The 24,635-nt window shown below is 39.3% G+C and overlaps 1 protein-coding gene across 1 annotated transcript in view; it reads right to left on the bottom strand.

Annotated features, from left to right (window-relative positions):
- Positions 1 to 1,672: 1,672 nt before the first annotated feature.
- The window catches only part of CCDC81 (coiled-coil domain containing 81), a 37,803-nt gene continuing 14,840 nt past the window's right edge, over positions 1,673 to 24,635 (bottom strand). The window contains exons 5-15 of the mRNA XM_049653095.1: positions 24,098 to 24,177; positions 21,503 to 21,627; positions 19,480 to 19,603; positions 16,416 to 16,509; positions 15,666 to 15,812; positions 14,654 to 14,758; positions 14,340 to 14,512; positions 13,024 to 13,102; positions 12,587 to 12,807; positions 4,554 to 4,679; positions 1,673 to 2,170 (exon numbers count right to left, since the gene is read on the bottom strand). Coding sequence (XP_049509052.1) covers positions 2,029 to 2,170; positions 4,554 to 4,679; positions 12,587 to 12,807; positions 13,024 to 13,102; positions 14,340 to 14,512; positions 14,654 to 14,758; positions 15,666 to 15,812; positions 16,416 to 16,509; positions 19,480 to 19,603; positions 21,503 to 21,627; positions 24,098 to 24,177 — 1,416 coding nt within the window. The 3' untranslated portion in view covers positions 1,673 to 2,028. The remainder of the gene's footprint in view (positions 2,171 to 4,553; positions 4,680 to 12,586; positions 12,808 to 13,023; positions 13,103 to 14,339; positions 14,513 to 14,653; positions 14,759 to 15,665; positions 15,813 to 16,415; positions 16,510 to 19,479; positions 19,604 to 21,502; positions 21,628 to 24,097; positions 24,178 to 24,635) is intronic.

The raw sequence follows: 24,635 nt of genomic DNA, 5'->3' as shown, positions 1-24,635 counted from the left end.
ATTGCCTGAAGTCTGTAACAAGGCAGTATATATATATATATTTTTAAAAGTATTAATACAGCGGCACCTGGGTAGCTCAATGAGTTAAATGTCCAACTTTGGCTCAGGTCATGACCTCATGGTTCCTGAGTTCAAGCCGCGCATTAGGCTTTCTGCTGTCAGCACAGAGCTGGTTTCAGATCCTCTGTCCACCTCTCTCTCTGCCCCTCCCCTGCTTGTGCATGCATGTGCTAAGATAATAAAATAAAAAGAAAAAAAATATATATACATATATATATAAATATATAATACAACACTATTATAGTAATTTGTTACATACTAGAGACAAAAAAGTACTCCAAGGGTGTTGCAGGTATGGACTTCAGGTGAGTTAGACTGTACTTTGGGCAAGCCTATCATTTTAAATATTGATTGGTGATGATTGGACGTGCATGGAGTGATCTTTTGAGAAAACGCAAGTGGCAGTGTAGGAAGCTTTGGGGGAGAGGTTCCAGACAATTCCAGTCCCTAGGAAGCATACTGGCTTCCACAGAAAAAGATAACATTAGGGCCACCTGGGTGGTTCAGTCAGTTAAGCATCCGAATCTTGGTTTCAGTTCAGGTCATAATCTCGGTTGATGAGTTCAAGCCCTGCATTGGGTTCTGTGCCGACAACACAGAGCATGCTTAAAATTCTCTCCCTCTCTCTCTTCCCCTCCCTGCTTGAGTGCTCCCTCTCTCTCAAAAATAAATTAAAAGAAAAGATAAAGATAAAATTAGCAACAAAATTTTCCTGATATTAATTTAAAAGGTACTTTCCCTTTAACCATTCAGGGCTCAAAACATTCTTATTTTGTATCTGTGGTGAAAACAATGTGTTGGATGTCTCCCCACATATACTTTTCCCCATTTTCTAAGAAAGATGAGGCAGACAGAAAGCAAATAGTCTAAGGGACTGTATTCCCAGCTTTTGTTTTTCAGATATATAGACCCCACTCTGCTTTGTTCATTGGTTTGCCTGAGGTAGTTGGACAGGGGAGGGGAAGCAAGGGTAAAGGATGAAAGTGCATGAACAAAGTTTTTGGTTTAAAAAAAAATTTTTAATGTTTATTCATTTTTTTGATAGAGAGAGACAGAATGTGAGTGGGGGAGAGGGGCAGAGAGAGAGGGAGACACAGAATCTGAAGCGGGCTCCAGGCTCTGGACGGACAGCACAGAGCCCGATGTGGGGCTCGAACTCACGAACCGTGAGATCATGACCTGAGCCAAAGTCGGACGCTTAACCGACTGAGCCACCCAGGCGCCCCCAAAGTTTTTGGTTTAAAACACACATACCTTAACTGGAAATCAGTCCTTTAGCAGAAAGATATTCCTCTTCCACAGCACATGCAGCTCAAGCACGGATGCAAGGGAAGCAAGGAGAGAAGGCGGCGGCACCTGGCAGGCCAGCCAGGCTCCTCCCACAGCACCCAAGTAGCCCAACAATAAACCTCTAACGGAATGCTTGACCAGAAGGGCACCAAGGCAATGATATCCCCGGAGGTCCCAACAAAGCTCCAGGTGTGTCTTCAGCTGGAAAGCTCAGAAAGCGTTGCTCTGATCACCTGTGGCAAATAACCTAATCTACCTCTAGAACGTTCGCGTATGCAGTTCTCCGGGGAGGGAGGTAAGATTTACCATTATGCACAGCCAGTCGCATAGAAAATATTTATTAGGACACTATTCATTATACATGGAAAAAAAGATAAAGTTTTCCTGTCTTATCTATGCTGCTGGGTCAGCAGCAACCCTGCGGCCAGAATGAGGCTGGGTCCCGGTCCCAGCCCCCATGGCGGCAGGGTTCTGTGGGGCGGGGGAGGAAGGTGGGAGAGGGAGCCCCTGCCTATGTGAATTCAACAAGGGGTTAAAAAGCAGTCTACTCCTGAAAGGACCAAAACAACACAATAACTTTTTGCCTCCAAATTAAAAATCAGTAGTTTCGCCATCATGTCTCCAACATTTAAAAGATAAAAATTTTCCAGAGGAAAACATAGATCCAAGCGGTGGGTTTTATGAAAAGAACTGCGAGCCAGGCAGGTACTTGTTGAGCGGCCGCACGTTGCTCCTGCCCTTATTGTTGGTGCTCCTCTGGCACTGCTTGCAGCGCAAATATCTCTCGCACTGGTCCAGGATAAAGAGCTTGTTTGAAGACCTGAGGAGAGGCAAGGACAGGCGGTCATTATTAGGGGCTCCCTGAGTCCGTGCTGGGGCCTAGCTTAGAAGCCGGTGCCGGAGAAGTGATGCAGCAGAGAAGGCACATACCTACCATCTAGGAGCTTAATGCCTGCCTGTGAGGGCCCACCTGCCATCTCTCCCGTCCACACGGCTTCCTGCAGCTCACCCCAGCTTGGCATGTTCTGCTGTTGGCATGTCTGCTATTTCCAGTAAATATAAGACTTGGTGCCTTCACAACCGTCTGACCCCAGCGCTTCTCCCCAGCCCCACCCACCTAAACCCTCAGAAAAAACATAACTTGCCCAAGACCACACAGCCAGCAAACAGGTGTCTTCAAAGCTTTGCCATGTGGATACACTTTTATCTGTCAGGCTCTCCGGGGAAAGACAGCATTGAGAGGGAGAGCAGGCCATTAAGCTGCTGGTTAAGTTAAGCCCCAGCAGACAGTTAAGAGTAGACTTATAAGGTAAGTCTAGGAGTCCAGAGCCCTCTGGATGGTTAAGGGTAGGAGAGGGGGTGGAGACAAAGAGTAGGAGGACAAAAGGGGCTCAAAGCAGAGATGAAGGGATGGCAGTAATTGATTTTGCATGTCAACAATTTTTCTTGATTATGCAGGACAGTCCCTGGTGTGTTCCCCTACCCTACCAACATTTCTACATGATTGGAATTCTGTAAAAAGGAGCATCAAGGACAGCCTTACAAGGTAAAAGAACAAATAATGTTAGCAGTGTTCAGGGGGGACCTACCTGGCTTGCTTTGGTGTTGGGATGGAGTATCATGTGCTAACTGCATTCATGGGAAGTTTGTTTTTGCTTCTGCTTTGTTTTCTTTTTAACAGCAACCAATTCCTTCTTCCTAACCTGCTCCTGCTTGAGGCCCTGCCCACAACTTGGCTTCGGTCTTCAGGTAACAGGATTGCTCTGCCATGTCCCTGCTATGTCCCTGCCATATCCTGACACTCAAGGTTGTTTCCTATGTCTCCTCTATCCTTTATCACCACGTTGGCCAAGCAGTCTTCCGAAATCCAGCAAAATCTCCCCAGCATTAATGTCACTGCCTTTTACCTGCTTTTCCCCAACATTAAGAAAATGCCTTGAGGGGCGCCTGAGTGGCTCAGTCAGGTAAGCATTCAACTTCATTCAGCTCAGGCCATGATCTCATGGTTCATGAGTTTAAGCCCCACATTAGGCTCTGCACTGGCAGTGGGTTCTCTCTTCCTCCCTCTCTGCCGCTCCCCCAGTCATGCTCTCTCACTCTCTCAAAGTAAACAAATAAGCTTTAAAAAAAAAAAAAAGGAAAATGCCTTGAAACCCCAGTGCCCCTTCGTCTTCTCTAAGCCAAACAACCCCACTTCTACTTTGGAACTTCATTGCTACATCATCCCTCTTAGTCCCATTGTAACAAAATATGGGTTCTACCCATTAGAAAGACAGGTAAGAGATGCCTTAAAAGAATATCTTAGAACAGAGTTACAGACCAAGATTTATTATGACAAATTTTAACTATGGTAAAAATTAGTTGATGTGTGGGAATTTAAAATATTATTTTGCTTTATTCAGGATTTAATAACATGTGACTACATAGGCTTGGTCTGTTCAAGTTTTAACATACTATGAAATCATACCTTACATTTGTAAAATTTTTTTTTAAGTGTAATGTTTTTCCATCTCTTTATTTGATCACAAAATTCCTGTGTTAGCTATGTCAGGCTGGTGTTTACTTTCTTCATCTTACAAATAAAAGACAAAAAGATTAGCTGACTTTCCAAATTTAGTATTAATTCTCAAAGCCATGACTAGAGTCTTTGATTCTAGATTGTCAATCGGTAGCTGGGAAGAGGGGATATGGATATAATACATTTCAGGAACATGGTCTTGGGTTGGTTCTGTAACAGGCATTTCATTTTCCCAGTTGCCAATCTTACAACCCCTTGACTCTGCTCTTAGATGACCATTCTGTCAGACTTGGATGTGTCCAGATAGAAACTCCCTCTCCCTGTTTCCAGCTAGTTATTTCCAGGGAGAATTCCTACCCTCCCCCACCCCATGCTTCCCTACCCTCCACAATACGAAAATAAACTACCCTAAACAGAGGCAAAAATTAGGGCAAATATGGCAAGCATATAACACACATCACAGCATTCTCCAATCCCATATCCATAGCAGACATTTCGAATACATCACCACAGCATTTCCTACTGAACCCAGAATTCTTTTCTCCACCAGGTTCACTAGGTAGCCACTGCTAATCAATGGGAGTTGGCACTGGAAACCTGTGTGCCATCCCAGGATTCCAGGAAAGTAAACAAGGAGTGGAGGGGGTTTCTCTGCAAAAAACTTCTGGTTCCAATTGGGTATTACCTCTGGAAAGCCTTCTCCTCCATGTCCCGCTGTTTCTTCATTGCGGCACTCCTTTCCCAGTCCTTCAGCAAGCTCTGGTTCATTCTCTTCACCCGCTCCATCTCAGCCTTTCTGTCTGCCAGGTGTCTGGAGACAACAGCAGAGTCTGGTTTTGTTCACAATCACAATACCAGGGAGGGCATGCACCCACCCTGGAAGCCCCATTCCTTTATGGTAGATTACCCAGAAGACATTCTGGTTTTGTTCACTACTCCTTGAAATACACTGAAAGGAATGAACATTGAGAAAAACACTAAAAATATTATAGGTCTCAAATAGTTTACTGGTCTGGGACCTTTCATCTTCAATTCTGGTTTAAATTAGCAGGATTGAAACCTTTTTCCAATGAACAAATTCAGCCTTTAAAGCCATTAATTTCCTTTGAAGCTAATTTTAACTAATCTGAAGAATCATCTCAAATGGATTTCCTCTACTTTAGGTTTCTTTCCTTTTATTCCAGTCACTCAGCTGTCAGTAATCAGCCCGAATTGCTACAGGCATGTTACAAGGCAAAGTAGACAGGAATACAAATGAATGGCTAGAAACAGGGAAAGAAACAGAAGTGACTAGGCAAAACAAAATGAAATCAAGAAAGTATGTAACATTGTGAAGAAGGTTCAGAAAAAAAAAAAAAAGAGGAATGTCTGGTGAAAGTAAAGACATCAAAGAAGTAATTACGGTGTATCTCTCTTCAAGTACCATTTCCCAGAATTCCCAATGAAAAGTGTCTCTATTACTAGTCTCCAGACACGTAGCCACTGCTGTTGTGAATCATCTTAAACCTGGTTCAAATTATTTATATGTGTCTATTTGCCAGACTGAAACTCTTACCTTCAGTTCTCATTAAAGTCTAGAAAGGACTTCACTAAATGTGCAGGTTGATTTAGCCTGCTCTGCCAGGCTTTGTGTTACAGGCAGCCACTGCCACTAGGTGTCAGGACCCTCTGATAAAAATCAGTAATGGACTGTGTGCTGGTTTGCTTTTCCTAAAATAAACATGGCCACGTTTTCCTCCAAGGAGCATTGAGCAATTCAGCTATTGTGTGGTCATTATAAAGATTAAATGAGATAATATACAGAAAGTACCAATGCCTATAACACAATGAGAGCTCAATGACTAAATGGTACCTATTATATATTTCTTTCATAACCTTTTTCTCCTTTTCATAGTGTTTTTTAATTGTAACAAAAACCACATAAAGTTGACCATCTTAAAAAATTTTAAGAGTACAGATACATAGCATTAAGTACATTTACATTGTTGTGCAACCAATATCCAGAACTCTTTTTTTTTTTTTTAATTTATTGTCAAGTTAGCTAACATACAATGTAAACAGTGTGCTCTTGGTTTTGGGGGTAGATTCCCATGATTCATCGCTTACATACAACATCCAGTGCTTATCCTAACAAATGCCCTCCTCAATGTCCATCACCCATCCCCCCCATCCCGGTTCCCCCAACAACCCTCAGTTTGTTCTCCACATTCAAGAGTCTCTTATGGTTAGCCTCCCTCTCTGTTTGAAACTATTTTTTAAATAGTTCTATACTATTTTAAATAGTATAGAAACTCTATACTCATTAAACAACTTCTCATTTCTCCCTCCCCCTAGTGCCTAGAAAGCACTGTTCTACTTTTTCCATGAATTTGGCCACTCTGATAACCTTATAGAAGTGGAATCATACAATATTTTGTATTGTATTATAATGACTGGCTTATTTTACTTAGCATAATGTCATCAACGTTCATCTGTGTTGTAGCATGTGTCATAATTTCCTTCCTTCTGAAGGCTGAGTAATATTCCATTGTATGCGCGTTAACACATTTTGTTTATTCATTCCTCTGTGGCCAGACATTTGGGTTGCTTCCCTTTCGTGGTTACTGAAGGCTGTTATGAACATGGGAGCGCAAATATCTCCTCAAGATCCTATTTTCAACTCCAGCAAAAAAACTACTAGAACCGATAAACGAATTCAGTAAGGTCACAGGATACAAAATCAATGTACAGAAATGTGTTGCATTTCTATACACTAATGACGAAGCACCAGAAAGAGCAATTAAGAAAATAAACCCATCTATAATTGCACCAAACTTAACCAAGGAGGTAGAAGATCTGTACTCTGAAAACTATAAAACACTGATAAATGAAATTGAAAATGATACAAACAGGGGCTCCTGGGTGGCTCAGTAGGTTGAGCATCTGACTTTGGCTTGGGTCATGATCTTGCGGTTTGTGAGTTCGAGCCCCGCATCGGGCTCTGTGCTGACAGCTCAGAGCCTGGAGCCTACTTTGGATTCTGTGTCCCCCTGTCTCTCTGCCCACCCCTGCTCGTGCTCTCTCTCTTTCAAAAATTAATAAACAAAAAAAAAATTTTTTTAAAGAAAATGATACAAACAAATGGAAAGACAGTCCATGCTCATGGACTGGAAGAACAAATATTGTTAAAATGTTCATATACCCAAATCAGTCTATAGATTTAATGAAGTCCCTATCAAAATATCAAAAGCATTTTTCACAGAACTAGAACAAATAATACTAAAATTTGTATGGAAACACAAAAGGCCTCAAATAGCCAAAGCAATCTTGAAAGAAAAAAAAATCCCAAACCTGGAGGCATCACAATTCCAGACTTCAAGTCATATTACAAAGCTGTAGTGATCAAAACAGTATTGTACTGGCACAAAAAATAGACACAGAGATAGATTAATGGAATAGAATAGAATGACCAGAAATAAACCCACAAGTGTGTGGTCAATTAAACTTCAACAAAGCAGGAAAGAATATTCAATGGGAAAAAGTCTCTTTGACAAATGGTATTGGGAAAACTGGACAGCGACATACAGAAGAATGAACCTGGACCACTTTCTTACATCATACACAAAAATAAACTCAAAATGGATTAAAGACCTAAACGTGAGACTTGAAACCATAAAAATCCCTTAAGAGAGCACAGGCAGTAATGCTCTGACATCGGCCATGACATCTTTTTAGATATGTCTCCTGGGAAAAGGGAAACAAAAGCAAAAATAAACTATTGGGACCATATCAAAATAAAAAATATATAAAGAACTTCTACAACTCAACACCAAAAAAACAAATAATCCAAGTAAAAACTGGGCAGAGGATCTGAACAGATATTTCTCCAAAGAAGACATAAAGATGGCCAACAGATAGATAAAAAGATGCTCAACATCATTCATCAGCAGGGAAATGCAAATCAAAACCACAATGAGCCATCACCTCACACCTGTCAGAATGGCTAAAATCAAAAACACAAGAAACAAGTGTTGGTGACAATGTGGAGGAAAAGGAACCCTCATGCACAGTTGGTGGGAATGCAAATTGGTGCAGCCACTGTGGAAGACAATATGAAGGTTCCTCAAAAAATTAAAAATAAAACTACCCTACAATCCAGTAATTGCATTACTGGGTATTTACCCAAAGAATATAAAAACACTACTTTGAAGGGATATATGCACCTCTATGTTTACTGTAGTGTTATTTACAATAGCCAAATTATGGAAACAGCCCAGGCATCCATCAATAGGTGAATGGATAAAGAAGATGTGATATATGTGTGTGTGTGTGTGTGTGTGTGTGTGTGTGTGTATACACATATACACATACAATGGATGTTATTCAGCCATAAAAAAGAATGAGACCTTGCCATTTGCAACAACACAGATGCGTCTAGAGGTTATAATGCTAAGCAAAATAAGCCAGTCAGAGAAAGACAAATACCAGATGACTTCTCTCATGTGTGGAATTTAAGAACCAAAACAAACAAAAAAAGGGGGGAAAAAGAGAAAACAAAAAACAGACTCTTAACTATAGAGAACAAACAGGTGGTTACCAGAGGGAGGTGGATGGGGTATGGGTGAAATAGGTAAAAGGGATTAAGAGTACACTTACCTTGATAAGCAATGAGTAATGCATGGAATTATTGAATCACTATACCATACATCTAAAACGTACGATGTTATATTACACTATATGTTATGTATAACATTTCATGTTAACTATACTGGAGTGAAAATAAAATAATTTTTTAATTTTCTAAAAAGGATCCTGCTTTCAATTCTTTTACGCAGAAGTGGAATTGTTGAATCATATGGTAATTCTATTTTTAATTTTTTGAGTAACTGCCATGCTGTTTTCCATAGCGGCTGCACCATTTTACATTCTCATCAATTGTGCCCGGGGTTTCTATTTCTCCACATCCTTACCAACACCCACTATTTTCTGGGTTTTGATAGGAGCCATCCTAACGAATGTGACCCTAGTATCTTTCTCTTTTTTCTTTAGTTTTAGTTTTTGCGTTTGTTTTTGCTTGCCTTAGTTTTCTTTATCTTTCCTTTTTACATCATAATTGCGCCTTAATGGTTTTGTCTACCACTGAATTGACAGTTTTCTTCCTTTCTAATCTTTTGCATAGTCTAAAAGAAGTACTTGTTAAATGTTTCATGGTGCATGTGGTATAAGAAAAACCTATAATTATTCTTGATTTGGACATTTCACAAGACAATCAAAGCACAGATTTTATAATACAAAATACATGATAGCACATTTTATCTTTGAATTTGTGAAACCTTAAGATGTTATTCTGCAAACATATGTTTTCTTTGCATAAAGCCCTAGGGGGAAGAAAAGATAGCCATCTCACCTGTATACATTACAGTGATATACAGATCTTAAACAGTGTAAGATTTTTTCTTCCATCTACATAAATGAGTTGCAAGGAGAAAAATGAACAATTTGCTAACTGCTTACTTCATTCAGACTGTCCATAGACTTGGCCTCCAGGATGGATATGTGATTGGAATTAAATTATTAAATTGTGTAATACAAAACACAGCTACATTTGCAATCTCACCATCCTACTTTGCTACCTTTATTCACTGGAGTTGATTTTGCTACCTTTATTCACTGGAGTAGAGAATCCCTGTCTCTCAGGTCTAGATAAGTAAATATTCAGTAAAACATGAAACACTTCTTAGCTTGGAGGCACACATTTAGTTAAAAGCTAAATGACATCTATTCCAAACAGTACAAACAATGACAGCTGACAGCTGAATAAGGCTGACCTGCCCACAGCTCAGAAAGTGGAAACAATGTGTTAGTAAGCAGCTATCTCACTGTGGCTTTGATTTGCATTTCCCTAATGATTAGTGATGTCCAGCAGCTTTTCAAAAGCTTTTTGGCTATAATTGTATTCTTTTTAAAAGGATAGTTTAAAAATTCAGTTTAATTTAGATGCTAAGAAAGTGAGAAAATGAAGTGGGGCTACAGGGGAGGCAAACTAGGATTCCCACAAGACTGCTGTTGGAAGCAAATTGCCATACCTTTTTAGAAAGCAAACTGTCAGTATCTGGTGATATTTAAAATGTGCCATACGCTGGCATCCAGCAATTCCACTTTTAGGATTTTATCCAATGGAAACAAAAGAACCAGTATGAAGATATATATTAAAAATGTTTAATGCAAAATTGTTGTAATAGCAAACCATCTGGAAACAGAGTGAATGTTCATCAATAATGCAAAAGTTAAATTATAGCAATCCATATTATAGATATCATGCTGTTTTTGAAGAAGAATGAATTTCGTTTCTATGTACTGATCTGAACATGAACTAATGATGTATTATTAGGTTAAAGAAAGATTGGGCTGCAGAGTAATGTATAAGATCTCACAGCTCTTATTTTCATTTACAAAAATGGAAGGAAAAAAATATGCATATTATTTGAATATATTTGTAAAGAATAGAAAAAAATATAGAAGGCTGGGGGGAGATTATTAACCTTTTTTTAATCTCTCCACCAATTGACTTTTTTTTTAAAGTTTATTTATTTTGAGAGAGACCAAGAGAGAGCATGCGGGAAAGGGCAGAGAGAAAGGGAGATAAAGAGAATCCCAAGCAGGCTCCCTACCATCAGTACAGAGCCCAACATGCGGCTCAAACTCAGACACCACGAGATCATGACCTGAGGCAAAATCAAGAGTCAGACACGTAACTGACTGAGTCACGCAGGCGCCCCACCAATTGACTTATTTTAATAAGCATAATTTGTTATATTTTTATAAACAAAAGCAGAAAAGTTTAAAGAAAAAGAAGTAAAAATACTTTAGCAGGCCTGTTTGTTTCATAGTGACTAAATGACCCCCTCTGAAAGAAAGTGACCCTCTACTTGCCTCAGATGACATCCTGAGATGGACCAGAGACAGGGAAGTTCGAAAAGAAAAGTGAGAGAATATGGAATAACTAGTAAAGGATATAGAAACAGGAGACAAGGACCTGACCCCTACAGAAAAGGGGGTCTGTGACCAGAGCTTCAACAAGAGAGATAACCAAGTAAAGACCTCAGTTCATATTTGTTCAGAGCTTTGGCGGTTACCAAAAATGTTCTCAAATACATACTCATATAATTCTCACAGTAAGGAGAGGTAGGGCAGGTATATTATCCTTATGTTTCATGTGAGGAAAAGAGGGCCCAAAGAACCCTGTGTGTGTGCGATTTGGCCCAGGTCATGGAGCTTGGAAGTGGACAGAGTTTAACATCACTCATCATCAGAGAAATGCAAATCAAAACCACAATGAGCTATCACTCTATACCAGTTAGAATGGCTAAAATCAAAATGACAACAAACAACAGGTGCTGGTGAGGATGTGGAGACAAAGGAACCCTTGTGCAGTACACTGTTGGTGGGAATACAAACTGGTGCAGCCACTATGGAAAACAGTATGGAGCTTCCTCAAAGAGTTAAAAATAGAACTACCACAGGATCCAGTAATTCCACCTTTGGGTATTCACCCAAAGAAAATGAAAACGCTATTCAAAAATATATATGCACCCCTAAATTTATTGCAGCATCATTTATAATAACCAATATGTGGATGCATCCAAGCATCCACCAATAGATGAATGCATAAGAAAAATGTGGTGTACACACACACACACACACACACACACACACACCGTGAAATATTACACTGCCATAAAAAAGGATGAGATTGTGTCATTTGAGATGACATGAATGGACCCAAGGAGTTTTATGCTAAGTGAAATAACAAGTCAGACTGAGAAAGACAAATACCATATGATTCTACTCATGAGTGGAATCTAAAAAAAAAAAAAAATGAATAAACAAACAAAAAAGCAGAATCAGCTCTATAAATACAGAGAACAAACTGAAGGTTGCCAGAGGGAAGGGGTGGGGGGATGATCAGGCAAAATGGGTGAAAGTGAGTGGGAGACACAGCCTTCCAGTTATGGAATGGTAAGTCATGGGAATAAAAGGCAGAGCATAAGGAATACAGTCAGTGATATTGTACTAGCAATGTAACGGGACAAATGGTAGCTACACCTGTGGTCAGCATAATGTATAAACTCATCAAATCAAAAAAGAAAAGAAGGAAAGAAGGGAAAGGGAAGGAAAAGAAAAGGAAAAGAAAGAAACTGGGTGTTTGATACTTGAATTTAAAGGTATTTGCATTGATAAGGCATAAAGTCCTCCTCTGCCTACGTTGCCACCTTCACCATCCCTCACCAGCCGTCATCAGTGCAGCTTACTACATGAACAGTTCTTAGGAGGAAGAGGGTTTATTGGAGAAACGACCCAAGTTTCATGTCTGTGTCTAGTTGAGAAAAATAGCTGCTTTGTGGCTCACATTGTATTTCCAATAACTGGACAACTCTTTTAAGAAGTTGTACTGTAAAGGGAAGGAAAAATATGGAAAGGTAACTGGTGAGAGGGGTGGATCAAGACTGGTTGGTTGGGTTGTTGTTTTTTTTAATCAATAACCTTTCTTCATTGAGTGAATTGTGAGGACGAAACAAGATGAAGTTTGAAGGATAATATTTGTACATAGTAACTCCTCAATGTGTTCACTATTATTATTGTTTCTGTGCTGTTGTAGGAGAAGGAGAGAAAGAGAAGGGGAATGTGGAGAGGGGAGCAGGAGAGGAGGAGGAGGAAGAAAGACCTGGGGTCCCTTACTCTTTTTGTGTCCTCTGAAGCATCTGCAAATCCTGCTTTTGGCCCACCAGGTGCTGCAGGATGGTTCTCCTTTGCTGGCTAGCAGCCATCTCCATCTGGTGCTTCATGTATTTCTGGTCTCGCTTTCGCTTTTGCACCATCATTTCACTCTCATCCTTAGCAAAGATGGGTTCACAAGACTCTGGCTCAAACGTGGACATGTACATGGATTTGTTCTTTATCTGAAACAGGGACACATATAATACAGATCAGAATGATACCAGGCAATAAACCTTACGCACAACAGTGTAGCATAGTAAAATACCAGTCCCTTAGAGGCAGGAACAAGGGCTGCAAAAACCACCAAATGGGTAACACACAAGGCTACAGTTTTTATACGTATTTTTAGAATGCTACTGCAGAACTGCATAACTTTGAAATAACAGTTGTCCCCTTACCTGTGCATCCAAAGCTCTCTTATAACACTGGGCGTCTTCCATCTTATCTCTGATGTATTTGTCTCTCTGTGCAGCAAGTCTAGCAATTAAAGATAAGAGGAGGCGGGGGCGACGTTCGTTATTGTCTTTAGTAATACAGATTAACATCACTAAAATGTATTTAATAAGTATCAATAGGAGTGAGAACCTGGTAAATAAAAAGTGGCATTTCTTTCTAGGAGCTTCCATTTTTAAGAAAGAAAGGAGTAATTCAAATGCATAGGCTAGTGGACAATGTGTTGAATAGAGGACAGACAGGACAAGTGTAAGCAGAGGAATGACCATTTTGTCCAAATTCACTACCACTAAGACAGGTCCTCCTTCACCCTCCCACCACCCCCCCACCCCCCCCAACCCCTGTGCTTTAAAAAACTGTGACAGGAAAGCAGGAAGTGTCTATTTCTTCTACAAAACGATTCACCATAAGACTCCTTTTTAAGAAAGTGATATTTCCTATTATAAATTATGATTCTGTTATATGCAACCTAGAGGGAACCCATATGATCTATAAAGCGAGTATAATGGAACATAAACATTTTGTAGAAAAATAATTTTTCAGTCCCAAAAGCTAGCTTATTATTTGTTTTAGGAGTCTCTCTCACACTACAGTAGCCTCTTTAATTTCTCTCCTGACCTCAGTAGTAGAAGTGTGACTCGCCCTTAGGCAGGTTTGAACTCTGACCCTATCCCAGACCTCAGATGATCTGAACAATACCAATCAGATTCTCTTTCCTGAATATTCAGAATTGAGACTAACATTCATCCAGGTTTGAGCTGGAATAAAGATGATGTCTACCAAGGAGCTATGGGGGTGAGCAGAGGGAAGGATTCTTTACATGACTTTTTAGTCCTTGATTCTAGTCCTCTTAGATCCCCTCTCCCCCACATTCCTGTCCCCGGGTTCCCCTGTGAGATACCGGTACTGACATTAAACCCCAGCTTTGACTTGAGATTGACTGGGAATAGCTGGGAATAGTGCTTGTTCAAGACAAGTCCCCTCTTTCATCTACCAGTATTAGTGATCACAAAACAATACAAAATGATTCTCTATAATCAGTTATAGATTGGTATCACTATAATGATAATTATAATAATGACAGCTTTTTTCATTTTTCTAATGAAATGTTATGCTGTGGTACTGGCTGCCAGCTGGGTTGGTTGGCTCAGTTGGTTATAGTTGCGCTAATGAAACTACCAATGCTGATTGAATCCCACATGGAAATAAGCTTCACGTGAAAATTCTGAACCCGTTTTTAGAGCCTGTCAACCAGACTCACTCCTCTGTGAGATGCTTTTGTTCTAGGCGGTCCATCAGCTCTCTGTTTTGTCTTTGTTTTATTTGCTTTTCCCGTCTGTTATCCATTTGTTTCAGGAGACTTTGGGAATATTCTTCTTGTTTAAAAGCATTAATCTCAGAACTGAGTGGCCGTTTATCAAATAGGAAAGATTTCTGGAATGAAGGAGAAGCAGTCATTTACTTTAAAATACCAAAAAGCAACAAAGAATAAAGGTAGTAATTGAGAAAACTAAAATCCATGATTAACTTATAGTATTTGCAGGTATTAGCAACAGAAATTTTGAAAAGACTCACACAAAATTCAGGTTTCTCCTTCTTGTGGATTCTTATAGCTTCAGCAACTCCAAGATTATAGGCAGCATTTTTTTGATTCTGTACTCTATTAGCCAGATTTCTCATCTTTGAAAACAAACAAACAAAAAATTACGTACTGAAAATACAGCCCTTAAAAATTTAATTCTAGGGGCGCCTGGGTGGCTCTGTTGATTGAGCGTCCGACTCCGGCTCAGGTCGTGATCTCGCGGTCTGTGAGTTCAAACCCCACATTGGGCTCTGTGCCGACAGCTCAGAGACTGGAGTCTGTTTCAGATTCTGTGTCTCCCTCTCTCTCTGACCCTCCCCTCTTCATGCTCTGTCTCTCTCTGTCTCAAAAAAATAAATAAACGTTAAAAAAAATTAATTCTATTACATTATAATAATCCAACCGAGGTAGAAACTCGCCTTTTGGAGGCAATGGTACTTTCTATAAAGCTTCATAGGTTTATAAAAGTGGGTTGGGGAAGGTTTTTTTTCTTTTTTCCTGTTTTGTGGCTTTAGGCAGCACCTCTGTGGGGATCGTAAGAGGGAATGGAAGATTTCTTAAGTGGTTACCTGGTATCACAAATGCAGGAAAGAGCAGTATGGTCAACTATGGGAGACCACAGAAATCTGGACAGTGCAAATATGTAGGTACCATCCTCTCTTTGCTTGCTTGAGATAGGCCATAGATTTGAAGGGGAAAGCCTTGGTTATGTTGTATTAGAAATCACAAATAAAACCATATAAATCCAGGAGTTCCACCTTTAAAACTAAGTCCTTGGGGGTTGGGGAGAGGGAGAAATCAGTGGCAGGTACAAACATTCAGCTGCTTGGACATTCATCCCAGTGTTGCTCACTATTATGAAAACTTGGACACAACCCAAGTTTTAGTCCAACAATAAGGAAATGATTAAATACGTTACAGTACAGACATATGACGGGGCATTTAACGTGGCCCTTTAAAATCATGTTCCTACGGTCCCATTCTTCAGTCGGAGTGTTGAACTACCTGGTGTTTCTGGAGCTCCTCTTGATCCTTCATCATTTGATACTGCCGAATGTGTTGCTCATTTTCTCTCTCCCACCTCTTCCTCTCGCTGCTGTGGTGCCGTGGCAAATTGTGCAGCGCTCGTTGCAGACACACATAACACAATTCCTACGATACCGAGTTTGAAGACAAACTGAGTTTTTTGCCTTTTACTTGTTTTCCTTCACATTCCCTTCACAAGCTTTCCAGAGACTGAGTATGTCAAGCAACATACTCTATAAACGAATGTATTGATGGCAATTAGAAACATGAGTCTTGCAAAGTGGGCTCCACAAATATCCAAGAGGATTTACTGAACTCTCATTTGATCAAAAGTATTTATAGCAGGTGGGCCTGGGTGGTTCAGTCAGTTAAGTATCTGACTTTGGCTCAGGTCATGATCTCTCATGGTTTGCAAGTTCGAGTCCTGCGTTGGGTGAGCCCCACTTCTCTCTCTCTCCCCCCCTCCCGCCCTTGCTCACTGCACCCTCTCTTTACCTCAAAAAAGAAATGTATTTGTAGCAAGTGAAAATTAGAAAGAGATATACCAACCCTACTTGTGTTAACCCTAGTAGATTTTAACTAATAGATATGTTTATTGGAGTCTAATTAGGGGTCCTGAGTATTTGAACCATATCCATACATTGAAAAAAAAAAAAAGCAATTCCCATAACTCTTACTGAGAAACAGAAGTCAGAAACAGAAAGAGAACTTTGTTTGAAGGCACTGTACCTGTCCTGCTTTAGTATGATCCTGGCAACCAGTGGCTGGAGAAATTTTATGCTTCATTTTATTGTAATCTTTCAAATAATGTGGAGATGATAAGCTATAAAAACAGTGCAACATGAATTAATGTTTAAAAGTCTGACTTTTAAATGAGCTATGATAATTTGGGAAGCAAGCACAAATATAAGGGAAAGAAAAATAATCTTAGCGATCTTTCTAGAGGATCTATATGTATTGAGGTTAAGAATCCATGGTTTGTGTCAAATAAACTGGGGTTTGAATCCCAGCTTTTTTGCTTACAAGTTGACTGGCATTAGGGAACCTGGGTCATCTTGCAAAAAATCTCAGTTACCAATGCTATGAAATGGGTATAAAATGTATTCATTCTACAAAATGTATTGTGCTTATTATATGCACTGTTTTAGGCATGGGAGATGCAGTAAAGAACAAAATATACAAAAAAAAATAAGAAAAAGAAATCCTTGTCCTTATGGAATTAACATTCTGATAAAAACTGACAGCCAGCTGATAAACAAGTAAGTCAATTCAATAGTATATGTGATTGGGTGGCTCAGTCAGTTGAGCATCTGACTCTTGATTTCGGCTCAAGTTATAGTCTCAGGGTTGTGGGATTGAGCCCCACATCAGGCTCTGCTCTGAGTATTGGAGTCTGCTTATGATTCTCTCCCTATCTCTCTGCCTCTCCCCCGCTCACACACACACTCTCTCTCTCAAAATAATAAACTTATTTAAAAAATAGAATGTGTGAAGGTGATAAATGCCCTACAATGCTGGAGGGATGGAGTATTGAACCATAAAACAGAACGCCCATGTAAGATGTACCAAGAAGGTGATATTTCAGTAAATAGCTGAAAGAAGGAGGGGTTAATAATAATCAAATATCTGATGCAAAAAGCATTCCAGGCAGAGTGAATGAGTACAAAGTCCTTGAGGTGGGAGTGTACCTGTGCTCAAAGTAGCCAGAGAAAGATGAGATAGCAGACAGAAAGTAGGAGAGAGATCAGAGACCAAACAGGCTCTTGGAGGCCATGGCAAGGGCTCTGGCTTTTACCCTGGGTAAGAATGGAATCCATTGGAGGGTACAATGTCCAGTATTAACAAAACTATGGAGAAGACAGCAGTCCCTCATATTTCTGCTACTGGGAAGATAATTTGATATAACCTTCCTGAGAATAATTGGTAGCATGTATCAAAGGCATGAAAAATGGGCTCATCTCTTACCTCTAAAATTTTACCTTAAAGTTTTTATTCTATAGAATATTCAGGTGCATGCAGAGAATTATGTGTAGCTATATTGTCACAGTATGGTTTATAATATTAAAAAACTAAAAATAATCTAAATATCCAAAAGGAGATGAGTTAAACAAAAGGTTTAATTAATGAAGTGATGTGCAATTATTTGTTCATGTTCTGGACATTCAAAGCCATGGGAAAATGTTAACCACTTATTGTTGAGTATAACAAAGTTTCATATGATATGATCTCAGTTGTACTTAAAATGTGTGTATATGTTTCAAATATAAATATATGTATAATGGGTGATTTTTTTGTATCTATTCCTTTCCCATTTTTCAAAATTTCTGTGATACACATTACACACACACACACACACACACACACACACACACACACAAAACCAACCATTTTTTGGTCAACATCTATAGGAAGCCTCCACCAATAAGCCCTAACAATTAATTACTCCCTCCTCCTTGCAGCTCCTCTACTTTCTTTTGTTGTCTTTACCATGTGTACTACTTCTTTAGTGTCAGTCTCCCTAAGTGACTGTTTATATGTCTTTTATATGTCTTACAGCTCTGTATCTTTGGTGTCTAAAGTAATGCCCAGCATACTGTGGTGCTCAGTGTCTGTTGGATTGAACCAAATTCCAAAGTACAAGACACTTAATTCACAATTATCTTTCATAACCATGAGATTATTCAAAACAAGCATGCCCAGGGTTTTGAACATGACTTTAGTACCACAGAGTGCATAAATCACACATATGATAGCTGATACATTGTGACACATTAACAAATTCAAATTTGCTAGCCCAGTGCAGTGTAAATAATCAATGCTCAATAGATAACTTGAGTATGGTTGACTAATTTGAGGTTTTAAAAAGTGTCCTACTTGGGGTGCCTGGGTGGCTCAGTCTGAGCATCTGACTCTTGATTTCAGCTCAGGTCATGATCTCACAGTTCCTGAGATCAAGCCCTGCTTGGGATTCTGTCTCCCTCTCTCTCTGCCCCTACCCCACTTGCTCTCTATCTCTCAAAAATTAGTAAAAGATAAACTTTAAAAAAAAGTGTGTTAATAAAAAAGAAAAAAAAGAAAATAGAAATCTTTTGAGGTGCCTGGGTGGCTCAGTCAGTTAAGCATCTGACTCTTGATCTTGGCTCAGGTTATGATCTCATGGTTTGTGAGTTCAAGCCCCACATCAGGCTCTGCACTGACAGTGTGGAGCCTGCTTGGAATTCTCTCTCTCCTCTCTCTGACTCTCCTTTGCTTGCTCTCTCTCTCTCTCTCTCTCTCTCTCTCTCTCTCAAAATAAACAAGTAAACTTAAAAAAAATGAAAATAGAAATCTTTTGACATAACATTGTTAGAAGACATGACCATAATGAATTGTAATACATTCATTCATTCAAAGAATGTTTATTGAATGCCAGCCATGTTTAGCAAAACTGCTTTCCAATTTGATCCAAATAATGAAACTATGTTATATCATAATATCAAAGCACTCAGAAAACAAGGGAAATTTTCCCAAATCCACAAGAGAGTTAGATGTTCTCTCCCTTGTGCTATTTTGTTTCCACCTCTGTCATAGTGTTTATCCTACTGAGTCATAATTTATCACTCTATGTATGCCTGGCTTTCCCACTAGATTATGAGCCCTGACTGAATCTATTATCCCAATCACCTAACAGGTAGAATGTACTCAAGGATACAGAATGAAGGAATGAATAAACACTCATTTAAATTCCCTGCATCAAGATATAACTCAAAAATATATTTAGTAACAGACACCAGATAAAATACCAATGCATTACCTTTCGCGGTTCACACTCTTACCACCACTAACATTCTGCTCCACCATGTTTGGAAAGCTGATGTTTGTCACTTTGAAAGGAGAGAGAGCATGTTTTTCTCGAAGTTTCTTGTGTGTTATGATCTCTGTAAAATGAATGAAACCAATTTTCCTTTCAACTTTAAATAGGTGGTTTTGTACTTAACTAATTTTTAAAACTCGTTATTTTACCCGGGAAAATTTATATATAAGATACATTTCTTATCTTAAATTATTGTCCCTTGCCCTAGTGTGATTCAAACAAATATTTTTTTGTATATTTATTACGTGCAAGACACTGGCTAGTCACTTTAGAAAATACAAGAGGCAAGTCTTTGCCCTTCAAGATCTTTCAAAAGATATACAGAAAGTTCTCAACTTAATAATGGTTTGACTTATGATTTGTGACTTTGGCTTTTGATGGTGTAAAGTGATGTGCATGCAGTACAAACTGCACTTTGAATTTTGAATTGTGATCTTTCCCTGGACTAGTGATATGTGACACAACATTCCCTTGGGGATGCTGGGCGGCCCAGCAAGCTGCAGCAGGCAGCCAGCCACAGTTAGGAGAGTAAACAAGCGATACACTTCCAGCTATTCTGTACCCATGCAACCAGTCTGTTTTTCACTTCCAGGAGTCAATAAGTTACATAAGATATTCAATACTTTATTATAAAATAGGCTTTGTGTTAGGTGATTTTGTCCAACTATAGGCTAATGTAGGCTAGATGACACATTTCAGACGGGCTAGCTATAATGTTCAGTAGGTTAGATGTATTAAACACATTGTCAGCTTATGATAGTTTCAACTTATAATGGGTTAACCTGAACATAACCCCATCGTTAAATTGGGGAAGATCTATAGTTGTAGAGAAAAATAAGATATAGACAAAAACCCCAAGAGCTCTCATCGTGGAGGTCTTATTACGTGCCTACAATGCTAAATCGCTTTGCATACATTGCATAAATAGCAACTCAGGACAATGATGAAAAACGTCTACATTCCAATTGATGGTGCTATCTTTAAGGGTCTGCCATGTTTAGAGATGAAAGAAGACACTTCAGAATCCAGTGATGAGAGAAGTGTTCATGGAGTAAGTGCGATGTAAAAATGATGCTAAGAGGTAAGTAGGATTGGGCTAGACTGTAAGAAAAGGAAGGACATTCTAGGCAAGAGAAAAAGAATGAACAAAAACATGAAGTCAGGGAAGGACAAGATGTGTTAAAAGGACATAAATAGACAATTTTGCTCAGAGAAGGAATCTACAGGAAACAGTGACAGATGAGGTTACAGACACAAAAGCATGTGAATATTAGGCTAACAGTTTACATGTAATCCTGTAGGCCACATGTTGCAAAAACAATATCCACAAGCCAATGTTTACCCACTGACATGGGTTTTTTTTTTTTTGGCTCTATCAGCATTTTTTGCTTCAACGTCAATTAGTGTGTTGCCTACAAAGCAATAATCTCCTAAAGGAAGTTTCCAAAGGGTGGCATGGCAACCCCTAAGGATCCCTAGGATCCTTTCTAAAAGTCTTTGAAGTCCTGGGATTTTCTTCATATGCTTCAACCAACACAAACATATCATAACAGATTAAATGAAGACACAGATATGAAAATCCAGCCACCTTATATTAAGCCAAGTATCAAAGATGCAAAACTTCCATTCTCCATTTTTCATAAAAATTATTATTTATGCTAACATGTCACCCTATCATGTTAAATGCAACCCACTTCATGCATTTACATTATCTGACTGGACCCTGTAGGCATATGAATTTTGACCTCTTTAAGTAATGGGGAACCAGCAAAGAGATCATAGTCTAAAAGCCTGAGAGTCAAAAAGTGGTTAAGATGAGATACAAGATTCCAGGAATAGAAGATATATGTTAGAAAGAAGAATACAGTAATTATTCATGATTCTAACTTTATTTATTTTGAGCATAGAAGTCACTAAGCAATATGGCTGGGCTACCATCAATATGGTAGCAATATTGGCCTACCTCTGACACCTTCTTTGCTTGGATGGTCTTTTAATTTGCACTCCTCTTGTCCATTCATTTCATTTTCATCTTCCTCTACAATGGTCTCCATAGGTGGTTTTTTGTCCAACTTCTTGATCTCAATCCTAGAAACAAGCCACGATGTTTACTGCACTGGGCCTGAATAGGTGAATGTGTGAACTCTCAATCCTTAGAAGCAACCCAGCTAGCTATCTGGTTCTGAAATACACCCACTTCTCTCAAGGGGGCAAGTGCTTTGATTTACTGAGGCTCTCTTTCAGGCTAAGTTTGGGAGCCAACCAAGACCTTCCCTCTCAGTACTGAGGCCTCAAAAGCAGCTCTTATCAAGATAAATTGAGGGATTTAAGCTTTGGGTTTGGTCTCAGTTTGAACCCGGCTGTCTTTTCTAGTTCTGTAACCAGATGCATAGAGGTGACAGTGAAAGGTGGCTGTTGGATGACTTAAAGGCAAAGATTCACAGCCTGGTAGGCAGAGACCGAAATATGCCCAGAAATAACCGCTCCTCCCCTCCCTCTTTCTCCTCCCACAGCTCCATCCTTTCCCCAGGCAAAAGTGAGGGACTTGCAAAAGCACAATGGGGGAATGGATGTGTTCAGCTGGTGTATGTAGTTGTAGGTTTTCTGTGGTCTCAAGTATGGAGTGCTGCATTAGAGGTGTAAGCAGGAGAGAGGGCAGTGGGGGAGGGGTGGTACTTCCAGTAAATTCAGGGACCAAACTTCACATGAATAAAACATCTACAACTATTTTGAGTATTTGAGTTCTCCGGTCCATCTCTAGGCTCTCTAGTTAACAGGAGCTTCCATCTCTGTTCTTGACCCATTGCAATTATTTCCCTCCTGGAATGCTTCAGCCAAAATATGTCCAAGGGGGCAGCCAAATTTGCCTTCCAAAATACAATCACAATAAAATTATTTTGAATCCATTGATTTATTTTTAATGAGTAAGGCAACATGGTACAATGGAAAGAATAGTGGAACAGTCAGGAGCCGTGGTTTTATTTCTAGCTTGGCCACTCAGTTGTTTGTCCATTTCATCCACAATATTAAGGGTCCAGACTAACTAATCTCTAATGTTTATTCTGACCCTCACACTGATTTTGAGGTATGTCATACAGTCCTTCCTAGAGGGGGTTGTTCCAAACCAACTAACACAGGAGGATGTCACAGATTTAAAAACCATGAGAAAATAATACTCTGGGAAGCTGGTTGTTATTCCCCAAACTTCCTCCACCTGAAAAGCGTAATAGTTAATGGCATAGCAATTAAGATTAAGAACATGATTAAGGGTACACAATGAGTGAGTGACAGCTAAACTGGGGGAAAAAAAACCAAGTCTCCTGACTCCTATTCCAGTGCTCTTTTTTAAAAAATTTTTTAAATGTTTATTTATTTTTGAGAGAGAGAGAGACAGACCATGAGTAGGGCAAGGGCAGAGAGAGAGGGAGACACAGAATCCAAAGCAGGCTCCAGGTTCCATGCTGTCAGCACAAAGCCCGATGCAGGGCTCAAACCCACAAACCACGAGATCATGACCTGAGCCAAAGTTGGACACTCAACTGACTGAGCCACCCAGGCGCCCCCTATTCCAGTGTTCTTAATACTGCACCATGTTGTTTCACTTATTAAAAGAAAAAAAAATTAAAATTACAGTTTTGCACCTCTATAAAATGGATAAAATTAAATACACATCTAAAATAGCTAAAGTGAAAATTAAGTGCAATAATATTGAGAAAGTGCTTAATAGCATCTGACATCTACAGTAGTAAATATTCCATAGATGACAATTATTATTATTATTATTATTATCATCAGTATCATTATTATAATCATTGTCAGCAGCCACCAGTAAAACCCACTGCACTCTTGGGATAAAGTTGTTCCTTTATTCTACCTTATCTCTCTAACCACTTGAGTGGTAAGAATCAGAGCTCAACAGGTGAGCTAGACTGCAGAAAGAGAAAGCTAGTTCAGAGGAAATGATGGAAGGTAGAGGAAAGCCCAGAAGATGAGAAGAATTGCACTAATATTGCAGGGACTAAAATTGATGGGAGGTAGTATCAGAGTTTCTAGGGAGCTAAGAGTAGTTTTAAAAATGAATAGTCTAGATGGACCTAGAGGGTATAATGTTAAATTAAATAAGCCAGACAGACAAAGATAAACACCATATCATTTCACTCATATGTGGAACTTAAGAAACAAGACAAATAACAAAAGAAAAGAAGAGTCAAACAAAAAAGCAGATTCTTAAATACAGAGAACAAACTGGTGGTTTCCAGAGGGGAGGTGGGTGAAGGGTGGGTGAAATAAAGGGGATTAAGAGTACATTTATCATGATAAGTATCAAGTAATGTATAGAGTTGTTGAATTATCAAAAATAAAAATAGTCTAACTGGCCATTGCTTTCTAACTTAACTACGGAAAGTGTATGCAACAAATCCTTCTTTGCTGGAACACTGAAAGAGAGAGAACACTAAAAGGAGCATGAGCCAGAAAAGATGAGAAACACTACCCAATCACATTAATAAATCAACAAGGATTGCTGTGCCTGGAGGAACCTGTGGAACAAAACATTGACCTTGGAAATGCACACCCACACTTGGATTGCTTCTCTGAACTCTCTCTGCTGGACAACACGGAGTCCACAGTGCCAGGCCTCTGGAGGACAGAGAAAGAGAAAGGTTATGCTTGGGGCAGTGGTCTAGGACACATACAAATCAAAGCTATAGGCAGTCTCAGAGGCAAGGCTACCATGATACTCTCTATTGTTATTTCTTATTTATTTATTTATTTATTTATTTATTTATATTTTTTTTAGTGCTTAAAGTCTAGAGCTTAAAATCCAAAGAGGAATTATCTCATTTATCACCCTGGATAGTCCCATACCAATTCCACTGATGCTGCCTTTTCTCAAAACATTTCCTCTTTGGAAATTACCTTCAGAGTTGATGGCTTCTTTTATACATCTTTAAGAGGAGAGCTGACTTATTTGAAACTATGAGGAAAATGAGCAAGGAAGCCAATTCCACTCTTGACCCAAATAATTCTAAGAGAAGGGTAAGAGAAGGGTAAGAGAAGGGCTTTGAAGTCACGTGGATTCATGTTCACATCCCCAC

The sequence above is a fragment of the Panthera uncia genome, chromosome D1 (assembly GCF_023721935.1).
Source record: "Panthera uncia isolate 11264 chromosome D1, Puncia_PCG_1.0, whole genome shotgun sequence".
Taxonomy (NCBI): Eukaryota; Metazoa; Chordata; class Mammalia; order Carnivora; family Felidae; genus Panthera; species Panthera uncia.
Note: the sequence above shows the minus strand (reverse complement) of the source record. Positions and strands in the feature narration are given on the sequence as shown.